Source organism: Mus pahari, chromosome 14 (genome assembly GCF_900095145.1).
Source record: "Mus pahari chromosome 14, PAHARI_EIJ_v1.1, whole genome shotgun sequence".
NCBI lineage: Eukaryota > Metazoa > Chordata > Mammalia > Rodentia > Muridae > Mus > Mus pahari.
The window spans coordinates 69809123-69824041 of record NC_034603.1 but is presented as its reverse complement, the minus strand read 5'-3'; the positions used below and the strand labels follow the sequence as shown (position 1 = coordinate 69824041).

The following is a 14919-nucleotide window of genomic DNA, read 5'->3' as shown; positions in this document are numbered from 1 at the left end:
AGGCTGGCCTCGAACTCAGAAATCCACCTACCTCTGCCTCCCGAGTGCTGGGATTAAAGGCGTGCGCCACCATGCCCCGGCATGTGTGAACTCCTAACTCCCAATCAGCTAAGAGCTATTTTCTTCTCTGGGAGGCAGTTCAGTGCAGCGGGTGAAGAGGCTTGTGAAGTTGTACGCCAGAGGTTTAATCCTGCTTCTGATCCATCCAGTGCCCCTGAAGTAGGCGAACCCTTCTGAATCTTGGCTTTGTCAAATGGCACCACTGACGTTTACTGGTTTACTGGGAGAGAGAGAGGGCACCGTAGCTGCTTGTGAGGTGTGGGGTTGACAGTATAAAGGTAGTACTGTGCCAGCAGGGGGCTGTCTCTATCATCTGTCCCCTGTCCCCTGCCCCCTGTGTCTTCCCAGCTGGGCTCCACCTCCTGGGCTCCAGATGGCCCACTCACCCCTTATCTGTCCTGGCTGGCAGCTGGCTCTCCAGGTGTTTGGGGTGTTTCCAACTCAGAGCACTGAAGGCTCAGGGGCCCAGGCTCTTATCAGGTCCAGGCAGAGTGGGGCAGAGCTAAGAGTGTAGGGCCAGCAGGCAACAACCTGGGCCTGGTGCACCCTCCAAGGCTCAGCTGGACTCCAGGTCACTTCTGATGGTTTTACTCTTTCTGACTGGGTTCCCAGAGGTTGACATCTGACAGACAGATGGCAGAGTTAAACACCTGAGAGCTTCCCAAGACCATTGGTCAGGGCAGGGTCAGGGACGTAGCCTAGGACTCTGGATCCCACCCAGGCTGTGCCATGCTGTCCCTCAGGAGAATCAAGGCGCCAGTCCCAGTCCCACAGTGGGATTTTGGTACCTTGGGATCTGAGGCCCCGCCAGAGAGCAGTGTGGGCAGGTCCAGAGAAGGAAGGAAGAAAACTAAAGATAGACTGGAGAAACTGGGTGCAAGCCGTGGGGAAAGGAAGGCAAAGGAGGCGGGAGAGCAGAAAGGGGAAAGGTGAATGCTCCCCGGGGGGAAGCTCAGAGGATTGTCCCATTCTCAGGCTCAGGGACACTGCCATGGAGGTCACTTGCCACTCCTAAAGACTTGATGATGTCTCTCCCTCTCAGAACCTCAGGACTCTCCAAGGCCCAGAGAGTCCTCTGTATGGTTCTTTCCAAATGTTTGTTCTGCCCCAGATTCTTACATGGTCCCTAGCATGTGTGACTGTGTGACCCTACCTCCACACCTCTGCCTGTCACCCTCTACCCCTCTGCCTCTGACCCCTTGAACCTATCCTCTGGCCCTTCTAGCTTCTGTTCCCCATGCCTTGTCCCCTGCCTTCCACTCACTGACTCCTGCTCCTCTGTCCCCCCCCCTCTCTGTCCTAGCCCCTCCACCCCTCTGTCCCCTCCCCCCCTGCCCCCCCACCCCTCTGTCCTAGCCCATGCCTCATGCCTAGGCTGGTCCTCTTTACCTAGGTCTTGGGACCCATGCTGTGGTCACTGGGTCCTGTACCTCTGTCCCAATTTTCCTCTCTGCAGTGTCCAGCACAGGTAACCCCCTAGATTCCATCCATGTAGGAGACACTTAGGTCACCTGAAGAGTGAGGACACGCTCACTTAGGTCACCTGAAGAGTGAGGACACGCTCAGCTCTGCACAGCTCAGTCTGTTGTGCTCAGCCAAGTGATTCCGTTTGATGACCCTACTCAAATGCTTGTCACCCCGAGGTTCCATGTAGCAATGACAGGGCAAAGGAATCCTCCCACACCCATCCAGACTGGCACACTAGATGACTGGTCCCTACATCCTAGGGCAGGGACACCTTTGTCTTGAAAAAATGGAGGCTGAGGTTCTGTGGCCTCCAGATAGATCTTGGTCATTTTGAGTTTGTGATGTGGAGTCAGGTTGGCTGCTAAGTGTGGGGCCCCCCCGAGGATGGAAATGTGCAGGCACTTACACTCAAGTGCCTTCCTTTCCAAAGGACGTGTCTGACATTTGCACACGAGTTAACGAAGAAACCGCGTTGGGCTGGGTCAGCGACTGTTGGGGTGGTTAAGGAGGGCCTGTGAAAGGCTGATACTGGAACTGAGGTAGGGGAAGGGCTGAGCTGTTGACAGAAGGAGACACTGAGTGTGCAAAGGCCCTGGAGCAGGCAAAGTCTTGGTGAGTTCTAGGAACTGGATAGAAGCCGATAGACTAAGGAGAAAGCATGCCAGCGAGGTGGGGATGGAGTGAAGCGGAGAACACAGACTCATGTCCCTCAGGATCTGCGAGCCACACCCAAGGATGCTACGGTCTGTTGTCCAGGCAGAAGCTGCCACCTCTAGAAGAGGAGAAAGTCTCCATGTGTTATGGAGACTTTCAGGGGAGCCGGGCTCCCTGAAGAGGGGATACACCATGTGTTATGGAGACTTTCAGGGGAGCCAGGCTCCCTGAAGAGGGGGGTACACCACGTTCTGGGAGTTGTCTGAGTCCTCATGGCTCAGAAAGAGAAGTTAGTTAAGGCCTGGTGGATAAAGGATGGAGCTAGACACCATTTGACCATGCGCCCCAGACACACTAAGGAGAATTCAGCCACTCCGATGTCTCCTGTCCCTCAGCCCCTGCCTACACACCTACAAACCCTGTCTCTTCCTCCTTGGCCTCCATCTGACCAGTCTCATGTCCCCAGGGCTCTTCCGGCACTAAATGTTAGCTCCTTTAGGGGGACCCAGAAGCAACAGGAGGCTAGTTGAGGTATGTGACATTACTGTGCCTCCATCAGCCTGCACCTCTCTTCCAGGGACCTGAGGCGCAGGTTATGCTGGCGGCCCAGAGAGCAGAGGACGACTGGAACTGAGGACGGCATCATGGGGGACTTGCGGGTAAGTGTCCCCTGATCCATGCAGGGCTCCTGCCTGGGGCTCTGGGAGCCACCCTGGGCTTCTCTCCTCGGGGGTCTTGAGAAGCCACTCAATCCAGCCTTGATGGGTTTTCCCCACAGGACCACGAGGAAGTGCTGGAGATCCCAGATCGGGAAAGCGAAGAAGAACTGGAGAACATAATAGAACAGATAGGATATAGAGACCTAGCCATCCCTGTGACCGAGATGCAGGAGCCAGAAGGTAAGACCCATCCCATGCCTTCTGCCTCTACCAGAGGAGCTGCTGGGTCTCCATAGGGACCCAGTCCTTCCCCTCTCCACAGCTCCAGTCCCAGCCCTGGGACCAGTTCTCCCAACAATCCTGGCTGATTGAAGGATAAACAGTGTTTTGTTTGAAATGATCACAGGAGGTGACTGGGGGGAGGGGGACTGGGTCCCTTTCACATGTAACAGGGCAGCCAGGTATGTCTGGGACAAGGGCACAGACCCAGCTGTTACCCTGTCTGTCCCATATCAGCATTGAGGTCAAGCAGCAGGCCTGTTGCTGGAACCTCATTCAGTCTAGACAGCTGGAGATGCTGAGAAATGAGAGAAAGCTGTGGGGGCCCCTGGAGCAGAGACCCCAGGAGTCCATACCACCTTCCTTGACCTGCCCAAGGTCTTAGATGGGAGAGCCTAAGGCGGGGACCTGTTTACTGTCAACTGGACTTAAGTGTTAGTGATTAGATTTGAAGCTAAGAGGCCCCCTTGGGAAATAAGAGTCGGGGTGGGGGATATAAGGGACTCACCCTCTCTGACTGGTGTGTGGTAAGAGGCTACCAGCTGGCGGCTTAGCTAAGCGGGTGGGGAGAAGAAAGGAGATATAGCAGGGAAGGGAGGGAATGCTAGGATGGTTTCAAATACTGGGACTTGGGGCTCTCTCTTCCTATCTCAGAGGAGGGGTCAGGCTGGGGGCTCAGATCACCACGACAAATTCCAGGTTCCTTGGTAAAGTTCAGGTGGAGAGTGGTGACAGACTAAAGTTAGACAGAGCTCCCAGCCCAGGGGGTGTGCAAGGAGTGGGTCTAGTTTCCTGAGGCTCCGTGACAGTAGTACAGTAGGGCCCGAGTGAAGGGCCACATCACAGGCAGTGCTAACTGGCCATCGGGTTTTCAGCTCTTCCCACAGAGCAAACAGCCACAGACTACATCCCCAGCAGTACCGTCACACTGCACCCAAGCTCCGGTCAGGTGAGGACTCAGATCCATTCTCTTTCTTGAGTTGCCTTGAGATCCATTTCGTATGATAGGGAGGGGTAGAGAGAGACCCAAGGTGGAGGAGATGCCCACATACAGACAAGCAGAGAGAGCAAACACCCTGGGACATCAGTGGCAGAAAAGGGGCATGCTCACTAACAGAGAAACGGGCCTTTGCTAAGTTCACTGTCCAGATAGTGCTGAGGACTAAGCCACAACTTTCAGGCTTGGCTGGGCTAGATACTCACAGGCACGCATAGAACCAAGTACACACTGCCTTTTCCCAGCATCCAAGTCCCCTCTGAGCACCAGACTTCCTAGCGAGTGAGGGGATTGGGTCCCTAAGCTGGGACCCTGAGAGTAACCACCTGGCTCAGGACAGTATGAACCACATCCTTCAAGTCTTGGAGCTGGGAGATAACCCCATGGCTTCCCAAGTCCCTTCAGCCCTCGTCACCAGGTCCCAGTTTTCCTGCCAAGTGGCTGCTCGAGGTCCCTCATGGTCCAGAGGTCCATGCCTCTTCTGAAACATGATAACGGCCTGCTGAGAAGGATGGAGGAGGGTGTGGAAGCCATGGGACCCTGCCTATCTCCCCACACTCCGAACGGGAGGCCCGTCCTAGAGCCCAGGGCCTTTTCTGAGCCTAGCTTAGACCCGAGCACCTCGGGATCCAGGCTCCCCCTCTCTCCCAAGCCCTTGGCTTGAGGGACTAACTCAGGCCATGGGCCTCAGGTCTATGTGGAGCTGCAGGAACTGATGATGGACCAGAGGAACCAGGAACTACAATGGGTGGAGGCAGCGCACTGGAAAGGGCTGGAGGAAAACCTCCGAGAAGATGGTGTGTGGGGTCGCCCACATCTATCTTACCTGACCTTCTGGAGCCTTCTAGAACTGCAGAAGGTCTTCTCAAAGGGTGAGTCCTCCTGGGCCCCCTGTGCTCCCCCTGCTGCATAGGTGGCTCTCTGGGGCAGCCACTCAGCTCACCACTTGGCTGTCCCCAGGCACCTTCCTTCTGGATCTGGCAGAGACATCCCTGGCTGGGGTGGCCAATCACCTTCTAGACTGCTTCATCTACGAGGATCAGATTCGGCCTGAGGACCGAGACGAACTGCTCCGGGCTCTGCTGCTCAAACGCAGGTGCTTTTGCCGGCCAGGACCTGGGCTTCACATCCTATGGGTCCCTCCCTAGCTCCCCTGCCTCCAAGGTCTCCCTACCCTCCCTCAGCTCCAATTGGACCCCACCCCATCAGGCAAGAGAACTATTCTTCCTCCACCATAGTTCCCATAGCTGCCTGACATCCCTAAACGGAGCCCTCGACTTGAAGTTCGCACTTACAGAACAAGATGCTGGGACCCTTTCTTCCGTCCATCTTTTTGTTGTTGTTGTTGTTGTTGTTGTTGTTGTTGTTGTTGTTGTTGTTGTTGTTTTGGCTTGGTTTGGTTTTTGTTTTGTTTTTTTGTTTTCCTCCCACCTAAACATCCTAGACAGGGGCCACCTGTCTTCCATCCATACTGTCCTTTAAGAGGAGACTGATCTTCCTTCTCTGGAGTCTCTCCAGTTTGGTCACTGGGAAGTTCCACTTAGTGCCAACCTTTGCCCCTCCCGCCAGTTTCTCTCTCCATGGGAAACTCAGTCCAAATAGCTGGCTCGACTCATGTCACCTGTGTGTTCCTTCCACAGCCATGCTGAGGACCTGGAGAATCTGGAGGGGGTGAAGCCCGCCATCCTGACCCGCTCTGGGGGCCCTTCTGAGCCTCTGCTTCCCCATCAGCCATCGCTGGAGACCCAGCTGTACTGCGGACAGGTACGATTAGGACAAGATTGGGAGAAGGAAGGGCTGGATGGATGCTCAGGTCTCCTAGGGTCAGTGTGATGCCTGACTTAGCTCCTTCGCCTTCCTTTCCACAGGCAGAGGGAGGCTCAGAAGGACCCTCGCCATCTGGGACTCTGAAGATCCCCCCAGGTTCAGAAACCACACTGGTGCTAGTGGGTAAGAGCTCCTTCCCCGTGCATCCTACTTCAGGCCCCGGGCAGCCCCCACTCTTGAATTCATAAACTACGAGTCCCAGCGGCCTGGCTTCACCACCTGGTGCCTCCCACAGGCCGGGCTAATTTTCTGCAGAAGCCTGTGCTGGGCTTCGTGAGACTGAAGGAGGCCGTGCCGCTGGAGGACCTGGTGATGCCGGAGCCTGTGGGCTTCCTTCTTGTTCTGCTGGGACCTGAGGCTCCGCATGTCGACTATACCCAGCTGGGCAGGGCTGCAGCTACTCTCATGACAGAAAGAGTGAGTGTGGAGGGCTGGGGGTGGGGGGAGGTGGCGGTGGGAGAGTAGCTGATTAGCCAGGGAGCTTGTGGGAGGCAAAAGAGGCCAGGTTTCCCACCCTGGACTGGCTTGACTTTAGATTCACTATTTGGATCCAGTGGGTTGAATTCCACCTGTTCCTGGCCAGTCTGGTCTTACCCTGACTTAGATTGGACTGGCTGGTCCATCCTGGCCCGCTCTGACCTGGTTCTAGCTGGCCCAATCTGCTGTGTGGTATGCCTAGCCCACCAGGGATACTTTAGCTCCCTTCTACCCCACCCAGGGTGCCTGTTTCCCCAAAGCTCGTCCTTAGAGGTCAGAGGAAACAGAAAGAACCAGACCCTATAATAACAGCCCTGGCTTTGGTGACTGGTCCCTAGCTACACATGTCCAGGTCCCCCCTGCCTCCACTTCAAGATTTTTAGACAATGTCTTACCATGTACCTCTGGTACCTCTGGCTGACCCGGAACTCTATGTAGCCCAGGATTGCCTCAAACTTGAGGCAGTCCTCCTATCTCCACCTCCTGAGTGCTAAGACTACAGACACCACCAGGTTGCCCTGCTCCCCTGGACCTCTCGGCTACAGAGTAAGTGGTCCCGACCTTTCTCCCTCCGTAGGTGTTCCGCATTACCGCCTCCCTGGCGCAAAAACGGGAGGAGCTGCTGAGCTCTCTGGAGAGCTTTCTGGACTGTAGCCTGGTGCTGCCGCCCACAGACGCCCCTTCAGAGAAAGCTCTGCTCAACCTGGTGCCCGTTCAGAAGGAGCTGCTTAGGAGGCGGTACCTGCCCAGCCCCGCCAAGCCAGACCCCAACTTGTACCAGACTCTAGGTACACGGACAAGGTTTCTTGATCCCCCATGGGCCCCTGGATCCCCAGTACACTGCTCCTTTCCTCTCAGACATTCGTCCCTATGGGTAAACCCCTCTGACCATTTTCCTATCCTCTACAACAGACTTGAACGGGGGAAAGGGGGACCCAGGTGACGAAGACGACCCTCTACGGCGCACAGGCCGGATCTTTGGAGGCCTGATCCGTGATATCCGGCGCCGTTATCCTTACTACCTGAGTGACATCACCGATGCGCTCAGTCCCCAGGTGTTGGCTGCTGTCATCTTCATCTACTTTGCTGCCTTGTCACCTGCTGTCACCTTTGGTGGCCTCCTGGGTCAGTCAGTGACAATTATTGTTCTTCCCCCCTCCCCCCCGGAACATTCACCTCTAACCCTCTGGCCTCTGCCCCCTCACTTCTGACCCAATCTGATGCTCTGCACGTCATACCCCATAACTTAACTCTCGCTCCCCTGAAGGAATCTCTCCATCTTGATCCCTGTCTGGCATTTTCCCCTCATAGGAGAAAAGACCCGGAACCTGATGGGGGTGTCGGAGCTGCTCATCTCCACAGCAGTACAAGGCATTCTCTTTGCTCTCCTGGGGGCACAGCCCCTGCTTGTGCTAGGCTTCTCGGGACCCCTGCTGGTGTTTGAAGAAGCCTTCTTCTCGGTAATATTGTCCCAGCGCCCCTCTGACCCCCAACCCTGTAGTTCACCGTAGCTCACCTACCTAGTGCCCACAAGGTCACTAACCCTGCATCTGTCTCACTGTCTGCAGTTCTGTGAAAGCAATAACCTGGAGTATATCGTGGGCCGCTCGTGGATCGGCTTCTGGCTCATCCTGCTCGTGATGTTGGTGGTGGCCTTTGAAGGCAGCTTCCTGGTCCAATACATCTCCCGCTATACCCAGGAGATCTTCTCCTTCCTCATCTCTCTCATCTTCATCTATGAGACTTTCTCCAAGCTGATCAAGGTGAGGCGAGGGAGGATGCTAAAACTCCCGCATAGCGTGTCTGTGAGAGTGTGTTATCACGTAACATGTCTGTACAGCGTGACTGTGGCCATGTTTCTACCTCTTTGCACAACCATGAACATGGGCACATGTATGTTTTGGGGTTCACCTAGGATTTGGGTTGCAGTTGGGTTTCTTGGGACCACGTAAAAGCTTGAGACTCAGTGCTCATGGCCTGACTGTATGAGGAAAGGCCCCTCTCTCAACACTTGTTCCTGTTTATGGCCACACATCACGTGACTAGTGGGCACTACCTGTGAGATGGCCCGGGAAGTCCGGTACAGTGAGGAAGGGGAGGCTTTGAAAGCCCTTGGCCTCTCCTTTCCTGCACCTGCCCTCCAGAACCCCACAGGGCCTCTGCCTCCCTAGCTTGCCTCCTCCCCGGAGAGCTCCACCAACCTCTACATCTGCACTGTGTGTGGAAGAAGGGTGACCTGTGTGTGCCTGTCCTGATTCTGTGGATTGGCAGGCTCGTTTTTTGTTCTGTAGATCTTTTAAGGAGATTTTATTTATTTACTTATTTACTGTGCTGCCATTCAAGCCTCTTGCGTGCTAGGCAAATGCTGTCCCCGTGACTAACTCCTCAAGCCCTGTTTATAAACCTTCTTATTACTTAACGGCTGCCTCCAGAATTCTCACGTTTCACACAATACCTGGAAGCATATACCTGCACATGCAGTCTTGTTGCTTCTTGGACCCTTCCCACACAAGCTAATTGTTCTTCATCCCTTGAAGAATAAAACAAGGTGGGCTAGAGAGATGGCTCAGCGGTTAAGAGCACTGACTCCTCTTCCAGAGGTCCCGAGTTCCAATTCCCAGCAACTACACGGTGGCTCACAACCATCTGTAACAGGATCAGATGTCTTCTTCTGGTGTGTCTGAAGACAGCTACAGTGTACTCATATAAATAAAAATAAATACACCTTAAAAAATAAAACAGCCGGGCGTGGTGGCGCACGCCTTTAATCCCAGCACTCGGGAGGCAGAGGCAGGCGGATTTCTGAGTTCGAGGCCAGCCTGGTCTACAAAGTGAGTTCCAGGACAGCCAGGGCTATACAGAGAAACCCTGTCTCGAAAAACCAAAAAAAAAAAAAAAAAAAAAAAAACTCAAAAACAAAACAAAGCAAAACCCAAGCAGGTTAATAAAACAGATGAGAAAGGAGAGACAGATGGATGGATGGATGCGTGAACGGGGAGATGGGTGTAGGTAGGTGACGGTTGTATGGGCAGTAGATGTGTAGATGGATGTTTGGACGTATATATGGATAAATGGATGTACAGACGGCTGGTTGATAGTACCCAGTCAACTTATTTGATACTGTCTAGCTCAAGTCAAGGCTTGGGAGGGAACACTAAGTTTTGTCGGTTACAGATTTTCCAGGACTACCCACTACAACAGACTTATGCCCCTGTTGTGATGAAGCCCAAACCTCAGGGCCCCGTGCCTAACACAGCCCTCTTCTCCCTTGTGCTCATGGCTGGTACTTTCCTACTTGCCATGACGCTACGAAAGTTCAAGAATAGCACCTACTTCCCCGGCAAGGTCAGTATACCCGTACCCTTACCTTCACCAACTCTAGCTTCTCCAATACCCTCGACTTCCTTTCTACCCCAGGTCTCCACTTCCAGGGACCATGTTGCATGCAAACCCATCTCAACCTGGCACCAAGATCCAGCAGGGAACCAGGGATAGACAGTTCTTGGGAGAGGGAGAAGGGTAGAGACAGGCGGGAAGGAGCCAGAGGAAGAAGGAAGACGGGGATAGATGAAGCAAAGATAGGCTTGGTTCTTGATGAACCTTTCCGGACGAGCAGAATCCTTGGTACATGTAGGATGGGGAGGAAGTCGGGTGGGAGGAATATGGGCACAACTGGTTCCTTTATCTGCTTACAGCTGCGTAGAGTCATTGGGGACTTCGGGGTCCCCATCTCCATCCTGATAATGGTCCTGGTGGATTCTTTCATCAAGGGTACCTACACACAGGTGAGTCCTCCTCATCCTTTGGCATGCCACCGTAGCCTTCGTTTCCTTCCTCTCCTCTGTACCCTGCCAGAATGGCTTTTCCTAACCCAGAGTCAGCTAGAACTCATTCCCTGACCTTGGTTCCCTCAAGACCCTTCCGCTCAAGCAAGAGCCTGGGCCACCTTGCTCTTTTTATTCCTTAGCCCAGGGCCATAGAAGAGGGTGCACCTTGAGCTAAGCAGATTCAGGTAAAGCTCAGCTCAGCCACCCCTCTGATCCTGTCTGTTTGCCTACAATATCAGGAATGAGAGGACACAGAGAGGGTTTAGAGAAGTAGCTTGGAGCAAAGCAATTGTCCAATGAGCACTTCCACCCAACTCCCTGCCCCAGGACCCTGACTTCCCTGACCCCATGTCTCCTTAGCCATCTGGTCCCAGGTTCTCACCAGCTGTCTCTTCTCACAGAAACTCTCTGTGCCTGATGGCCTCAAAGTGTCCAACTCCTCCGCCCGGGGCTGGGTCATCCACCCTCTAGGGATGTATAGACATTTCCCCACGTGGATGATGTTTGCCTCCGTTCTGCCTGCCCTGCTTGTCTTCATTCTCATATTCCTTGAGTCTCAGATCACCACGTAAGAGCAAGGAGAGAGGCTTGACCCGGGGGAGGGCTGGAGGTAGGGAGGGAAGCAGGCTCTGGGCCAGCAGGAGACTGGCCGGTGGCTCTCTGTGAGGGGATGAGAGTGTTGGAGCATCAGAGGCAGGTCTGGGTCTTGTGGCTCCTGGGGTGGCACCATTTGAACACCTTGTAAACTGGGAGCTATGAGCTGCACTGCTGGATGGTGGGAGGGGCCTGAACAGCCAGGATGAGGTGGGGGGTGGGGTGATGGGCGCTGAACAGTCGAGGCTCCCTGAAGGTAAAGTTTCAGGACTTAGGCAAGAATGCCTGAGGGTGTTCCAGAGACTTCTAGCCCTCAGAGCCTGAATTCTCAAACAGCCAGAGGGAGGGGGCCAGGAACTCAAAGAGAAATGGGAACAGAAAACAAAAAGAGACCCAGGGAGGGTGTAGGGAAAGAAAGAGGAGCCCACCGGGAGGGCCCAGCTCACCTGACTTCCCTCCCCTCCCTCCCCCAGGCTGATTGTCAGTAAACCAGAGCGGAAGATGATCAAGGGCTCCGGCTTCCATCTGGACCTGCTGCTGGTCGTTGGCATGGGTGGGGTAGCTGCTCTCTTTGGGATGCCTTGGCTCAGCGCCACCACTGTGCGTTCTGTTACCCACGCCAATGCCCTCACAGTCATGGGGAAGGCCAGCGGTCCAGGGGCTGCAGCCCAGATCCAAGAGGTCAAGGAACAGCGGATCAGTGGGCTCCTGGTCTCCGTGCTCGTGGGTAAGTGGGGCTAGCCATGCCCCTATGCCCTACTCCACTCATTTCTGGCCCCTTGTTCTTGGGATGGAGGGGGTGGCTCTTCCCACTCAGAAATCCCACCTCCACTATCTCCCCTGTCCAACTTTGACTCTTTCTCTTGGGGTTGGGGAATGAGGCTCCCATACCATCTTCATCTGTTCAAGCCCCTATACACCAGTTGCTCAAGCTTTCCCAACACTAGCTCCTCACAGGGGAGCATCTAGCAGCAGCGAGGAAGCCCAGGGCCCTGGGACACTGTGATGGACATTTGTGTGGGGCAGGAGGGCTGCACTGCTAGGCTCTTTCCAAGCCAGATCCTTCCTCCATATGCTTAGCCAAGAGGAATGTAAGAAACTGTGGGGGTTTGCCCTGCCCTGCTTCTGGCTGGGTAACTCCCCTAGCCTCTGGGCCTCAGTTTCCCTATCTGCACAGTTAGAGGATTTATTAAATCTCTGAGATTCTTTTCCAGATCAGTTGCTCTAAGGCCGATAGCATGCCTCTGTCTAAAGGGTGGTAGAGCATCCCTGGGCTCCATAGGAGGCTGAGTCCAACTGGGTGAACAGGGTCATAGTCACTGATGGAGCGGGCTAAAGCTCCCCCTTCCTTCTCACCACTTCTCCCCCTTTCTGTAAAGAATCATGGAGGTGTTCTGGAGTGAGGAGAAATACAGGATCCTCTGAGCACTGTGGCTGCTCCCAACTAGGCTGGGGGAGTGGGTGTAAGGCAGGGAGGAGTTTGACTCCTGGGAAAGATAACCTTCCAGGTTGTTCCCCTCTAAGCCGATAAACGGATGCTGCAGAAAAGGGTCACATGGCACCTGTGGTTTCGTGCTCCATTCCAAGTTTGAGCAAAGCCCATTGGTGCTGATCCCTGGGTGACCTGAACTGAGAGCGTGTCCATCCTCACAGGACTGTCGATCCTCATGGAACCTATCCTGTCCCGAATCCCCCTGGCTGTGCTCTTCGGCATCTTCCTGTATATGGGAGTCACATCCCTCAGTGGCATCCAGCTCTTTGACCGCATCTTGCTCCTGTTCAAGCCACCCAAGTACCACCCGGATGTGCCCTTTGTCAAGAGGGTACTTGGCTTTGTGGCTGTCCAGCTAGGGTGGGGGAAGGGTGTCAGAACAGGGCAGACACTGACCCCGGCTTCCACACAGGTGAAGACCTGGCGCATGCACCTCTTCACGGGCATCCAGATCATCTGCCTGGCTGTGCTGTGGGTGGTGAAGTCCACTCCTGCCTCACTGGCCCTGCCCTTCGTCCTCATCCTCACCGTGCCTCTGCGTCGTCTCATCCTGCCACTCATCTTCAGAGAGCTGGAACTCAAGTGTGTAAGTCATGGGGGCCCTGATGGGAGGAGAAGGGCCCGGTAATAGGAATGGTGTGTCTTGGAGCTGGGGAGACGGCAGAGTGAGGGGGATAGGCGGGGGTTTAGGAATAGATGTGGTTCCATTGGTAGAATGCTTGCTTCCAATGCACAGGATCCTGGATTCAATTCCTAGCACCCCATAGATTGTATATAGAGGCACATGCTTATAATCCCAGCACTAGGGAGGTAGAAGTGAGGAAATCAGAAATTCTAGGCCATCCTTGGCCAAATGGTTCAAAACCAGCCAGAAGAAGAAGAAGAAGAAGAAGAAGAAGAAGAAGAAGAAGAAGAAGAAGAAGAAGAAGAAGAAGAAGAAGAAGAAGAAGAAGAAGAANGAAGAAGAAGAAGAAGAAGAAGAAGAAGAAGAAGAAGAAGAAGAAGAAGAAGAAGAAGAAGAAGAAGAAGAAGAAGAAGAAGAAGAAGAAAATCTATATCCAAGGCATTTGTCTCCATCTTGGTCTGCTGTGTCCTAGCATATGATCTGGAGCAAGTAACTTCATTTCCCTATGGCTCCCCGGTGCAGGCAGGAATCGTGACAGGGTGAAAGGCTAATGAGGTGCACAGGGCACATCCCACATGATCTACTGAGCAGTTAGTTGTATCATAGTCCAAGTTATTTGGGACATTCGGTGTGGGGTTGCTATGGTGAGGGGAAACCCTGCCCACCTTTTGCAGGTTCTCCTCACCAGACCCTCAGGGGCCACCTTCCCCATTGTAAACCACTCACCTAGACCAACTCTGTACTCTAGGGACAGCCCAGGGCTTGTCCAGGCTGGTTTCTACCTCTAAAGGCGCCTCTTAAGTCCTCGAAAGGGCTCATCCTGTCCCGCACTCTCACCCTTTCCCTTCCACCCTTCTAGCTGGATGGTGATGATGCTAAAGTGACCTTTGACGAGGAGAATGGCCTGGATGAGTATGACGAAGTGCCCATGCCTGTGTGAGCAGCAGGCCCAGGCCCTAACCACTCCACTTTCCCACCCTCCCAGGAAGACCACTTATGGGTGTGTTATGTCTGTGGGTGGGGAAGGAGGGGTTGTCTAGGAAACCCTTTATCTAAGGTACACCCGATTTTCTGGCTGGAGACGACCGGAAGCTATATCAGGGAATTGGGGTCACGGTCTCTTGGGAGTGCACGGGTCCCAGGCTGGAAAAGTTAGATCTGTGTCTCCTCCCTTCATGGTATAGTTATAAGTAGCAAAGGGGAGAGAGACCGAGGACACTTTTCAAGTTCCTGCTGGCTGTGTGGCCTTAGCTAAGTCCCTTGACCTCTCTGGCCTCTGCTTCCTACTCTATAAAATGTATGCCTTGGTAAGAGTACCCGTGTTACCACGGGGCTGAGGGCCAAGAGCAAATGCACAAGACCCATTGCAGCCTTCATTGTTCTCCGAGCCTGCCCAGATCACACAGCCCCTGGGCCACACAGCAGGGACCCGAGCCTCCTGACCTGGAGGCCACAGCTCTGTCCTCCATCTTCCCACCCACGCTCCTGCCCTGTACAGAAATACCCCTAATGACTTCCTCCCATTTTCTGTCCCAGCCCCACCCCAAGACTCCCTTCTCTGCATCCAGAGAGGAGTCCTGGTGAGAATAAGGTGCAGGTGAGGGACTGGGGCTCAGACTCCTGGGTACTTGCTCTCTCTCACCAGGTATTCATTCATTCATTCATTCATTCACTCCATAGCCTCCTATTAAAGGCCCTAGACCTAGTGGACACAGAGGAAACTGGTTCAAGTTCCTCCTGAGGGGTGAGGCCAATCAAGTCTGCTCTGGACATGGGTGGGGATAGAGGGAGGGTGGGAGGGCTGTAATTTATTAACTGTGTATTTTCTAAGTGCTCCCTCTGCACCTCAATTCTGCCCACACACTCAGCCCCCATGAGAGACCTGCTGTGTCCAACCCCAGCTAAGCTGAATCTTGGGGGGAACCCAAGTTTTGACCCATTGGAGCATTGGAGTAGGAGAC

General features: G+C 54.1%; 1 protein-coding gene across 3 annotated transcripts in view; it reads left to right on the top strand.

Moving 5' to 3' along the window:
- The window catches only part of Slc4a1 (solute carrier family 4 member 1 (Diego blood group)), a 15826-nt gene extending 1108 nt beyond the window's left edge, over positions 1 to 14718 (top strand). Inside the window, exons 2-20 of one of the 3 annotated variants that reach the window (XM_021211981.2) lie at positions 2759 to 2840; positions 2960 to 3080; positions 3995 to 4068; positions 4808 to 4988; positions 5077 to 5212; positions 5757 to 5880; positions 5985 to 6066; positions 6179 to 6360; positions 6998 to 7208; positions 7333 to 7545; positions 7732 to 7880; positions 7989 to 8183; positions 9595 to 9765; positions 10116 to 10205; positions 10649 to 10815; positions 11315 to 11568; positions 12495 to 12664; positions 12746 to 12919; positions 13818 to 14718. In XM_021211981.2, coding sequence (XP_021067640.1) covers positions 2826 to 2840; positions 2960 to 3080; positions 3995 to 4068; positions 4808 to 4988; positions 5077 to 5212; positions 5757 to 5880; positions 5985 to 6066; positions 6179 to 6360; positions 6998 to 7208; positions 7333 to 7545; positions 7732 to 7880; positions 7989 to 8183; positions 9595 to 9765; positions 10116 to 10205; positions 10649 to 10815; positions 11315 to 11568; positions 12495 to 12664; positions 12746 to 12919; positions 13818 to 13898 — 2790 coding nt within the window. In that variant the 5' untranslated portion in view covers positions 2759 to 2825 and the 3' untranslated portion in view covers positions 13899 to 14718. The other 2 variants (XM_029546520.1, XM_029546519.1) reach the window with 2 other exon arrangements.
- Positions 14719 to 14919: the final 201 nt, after the last annotated feature.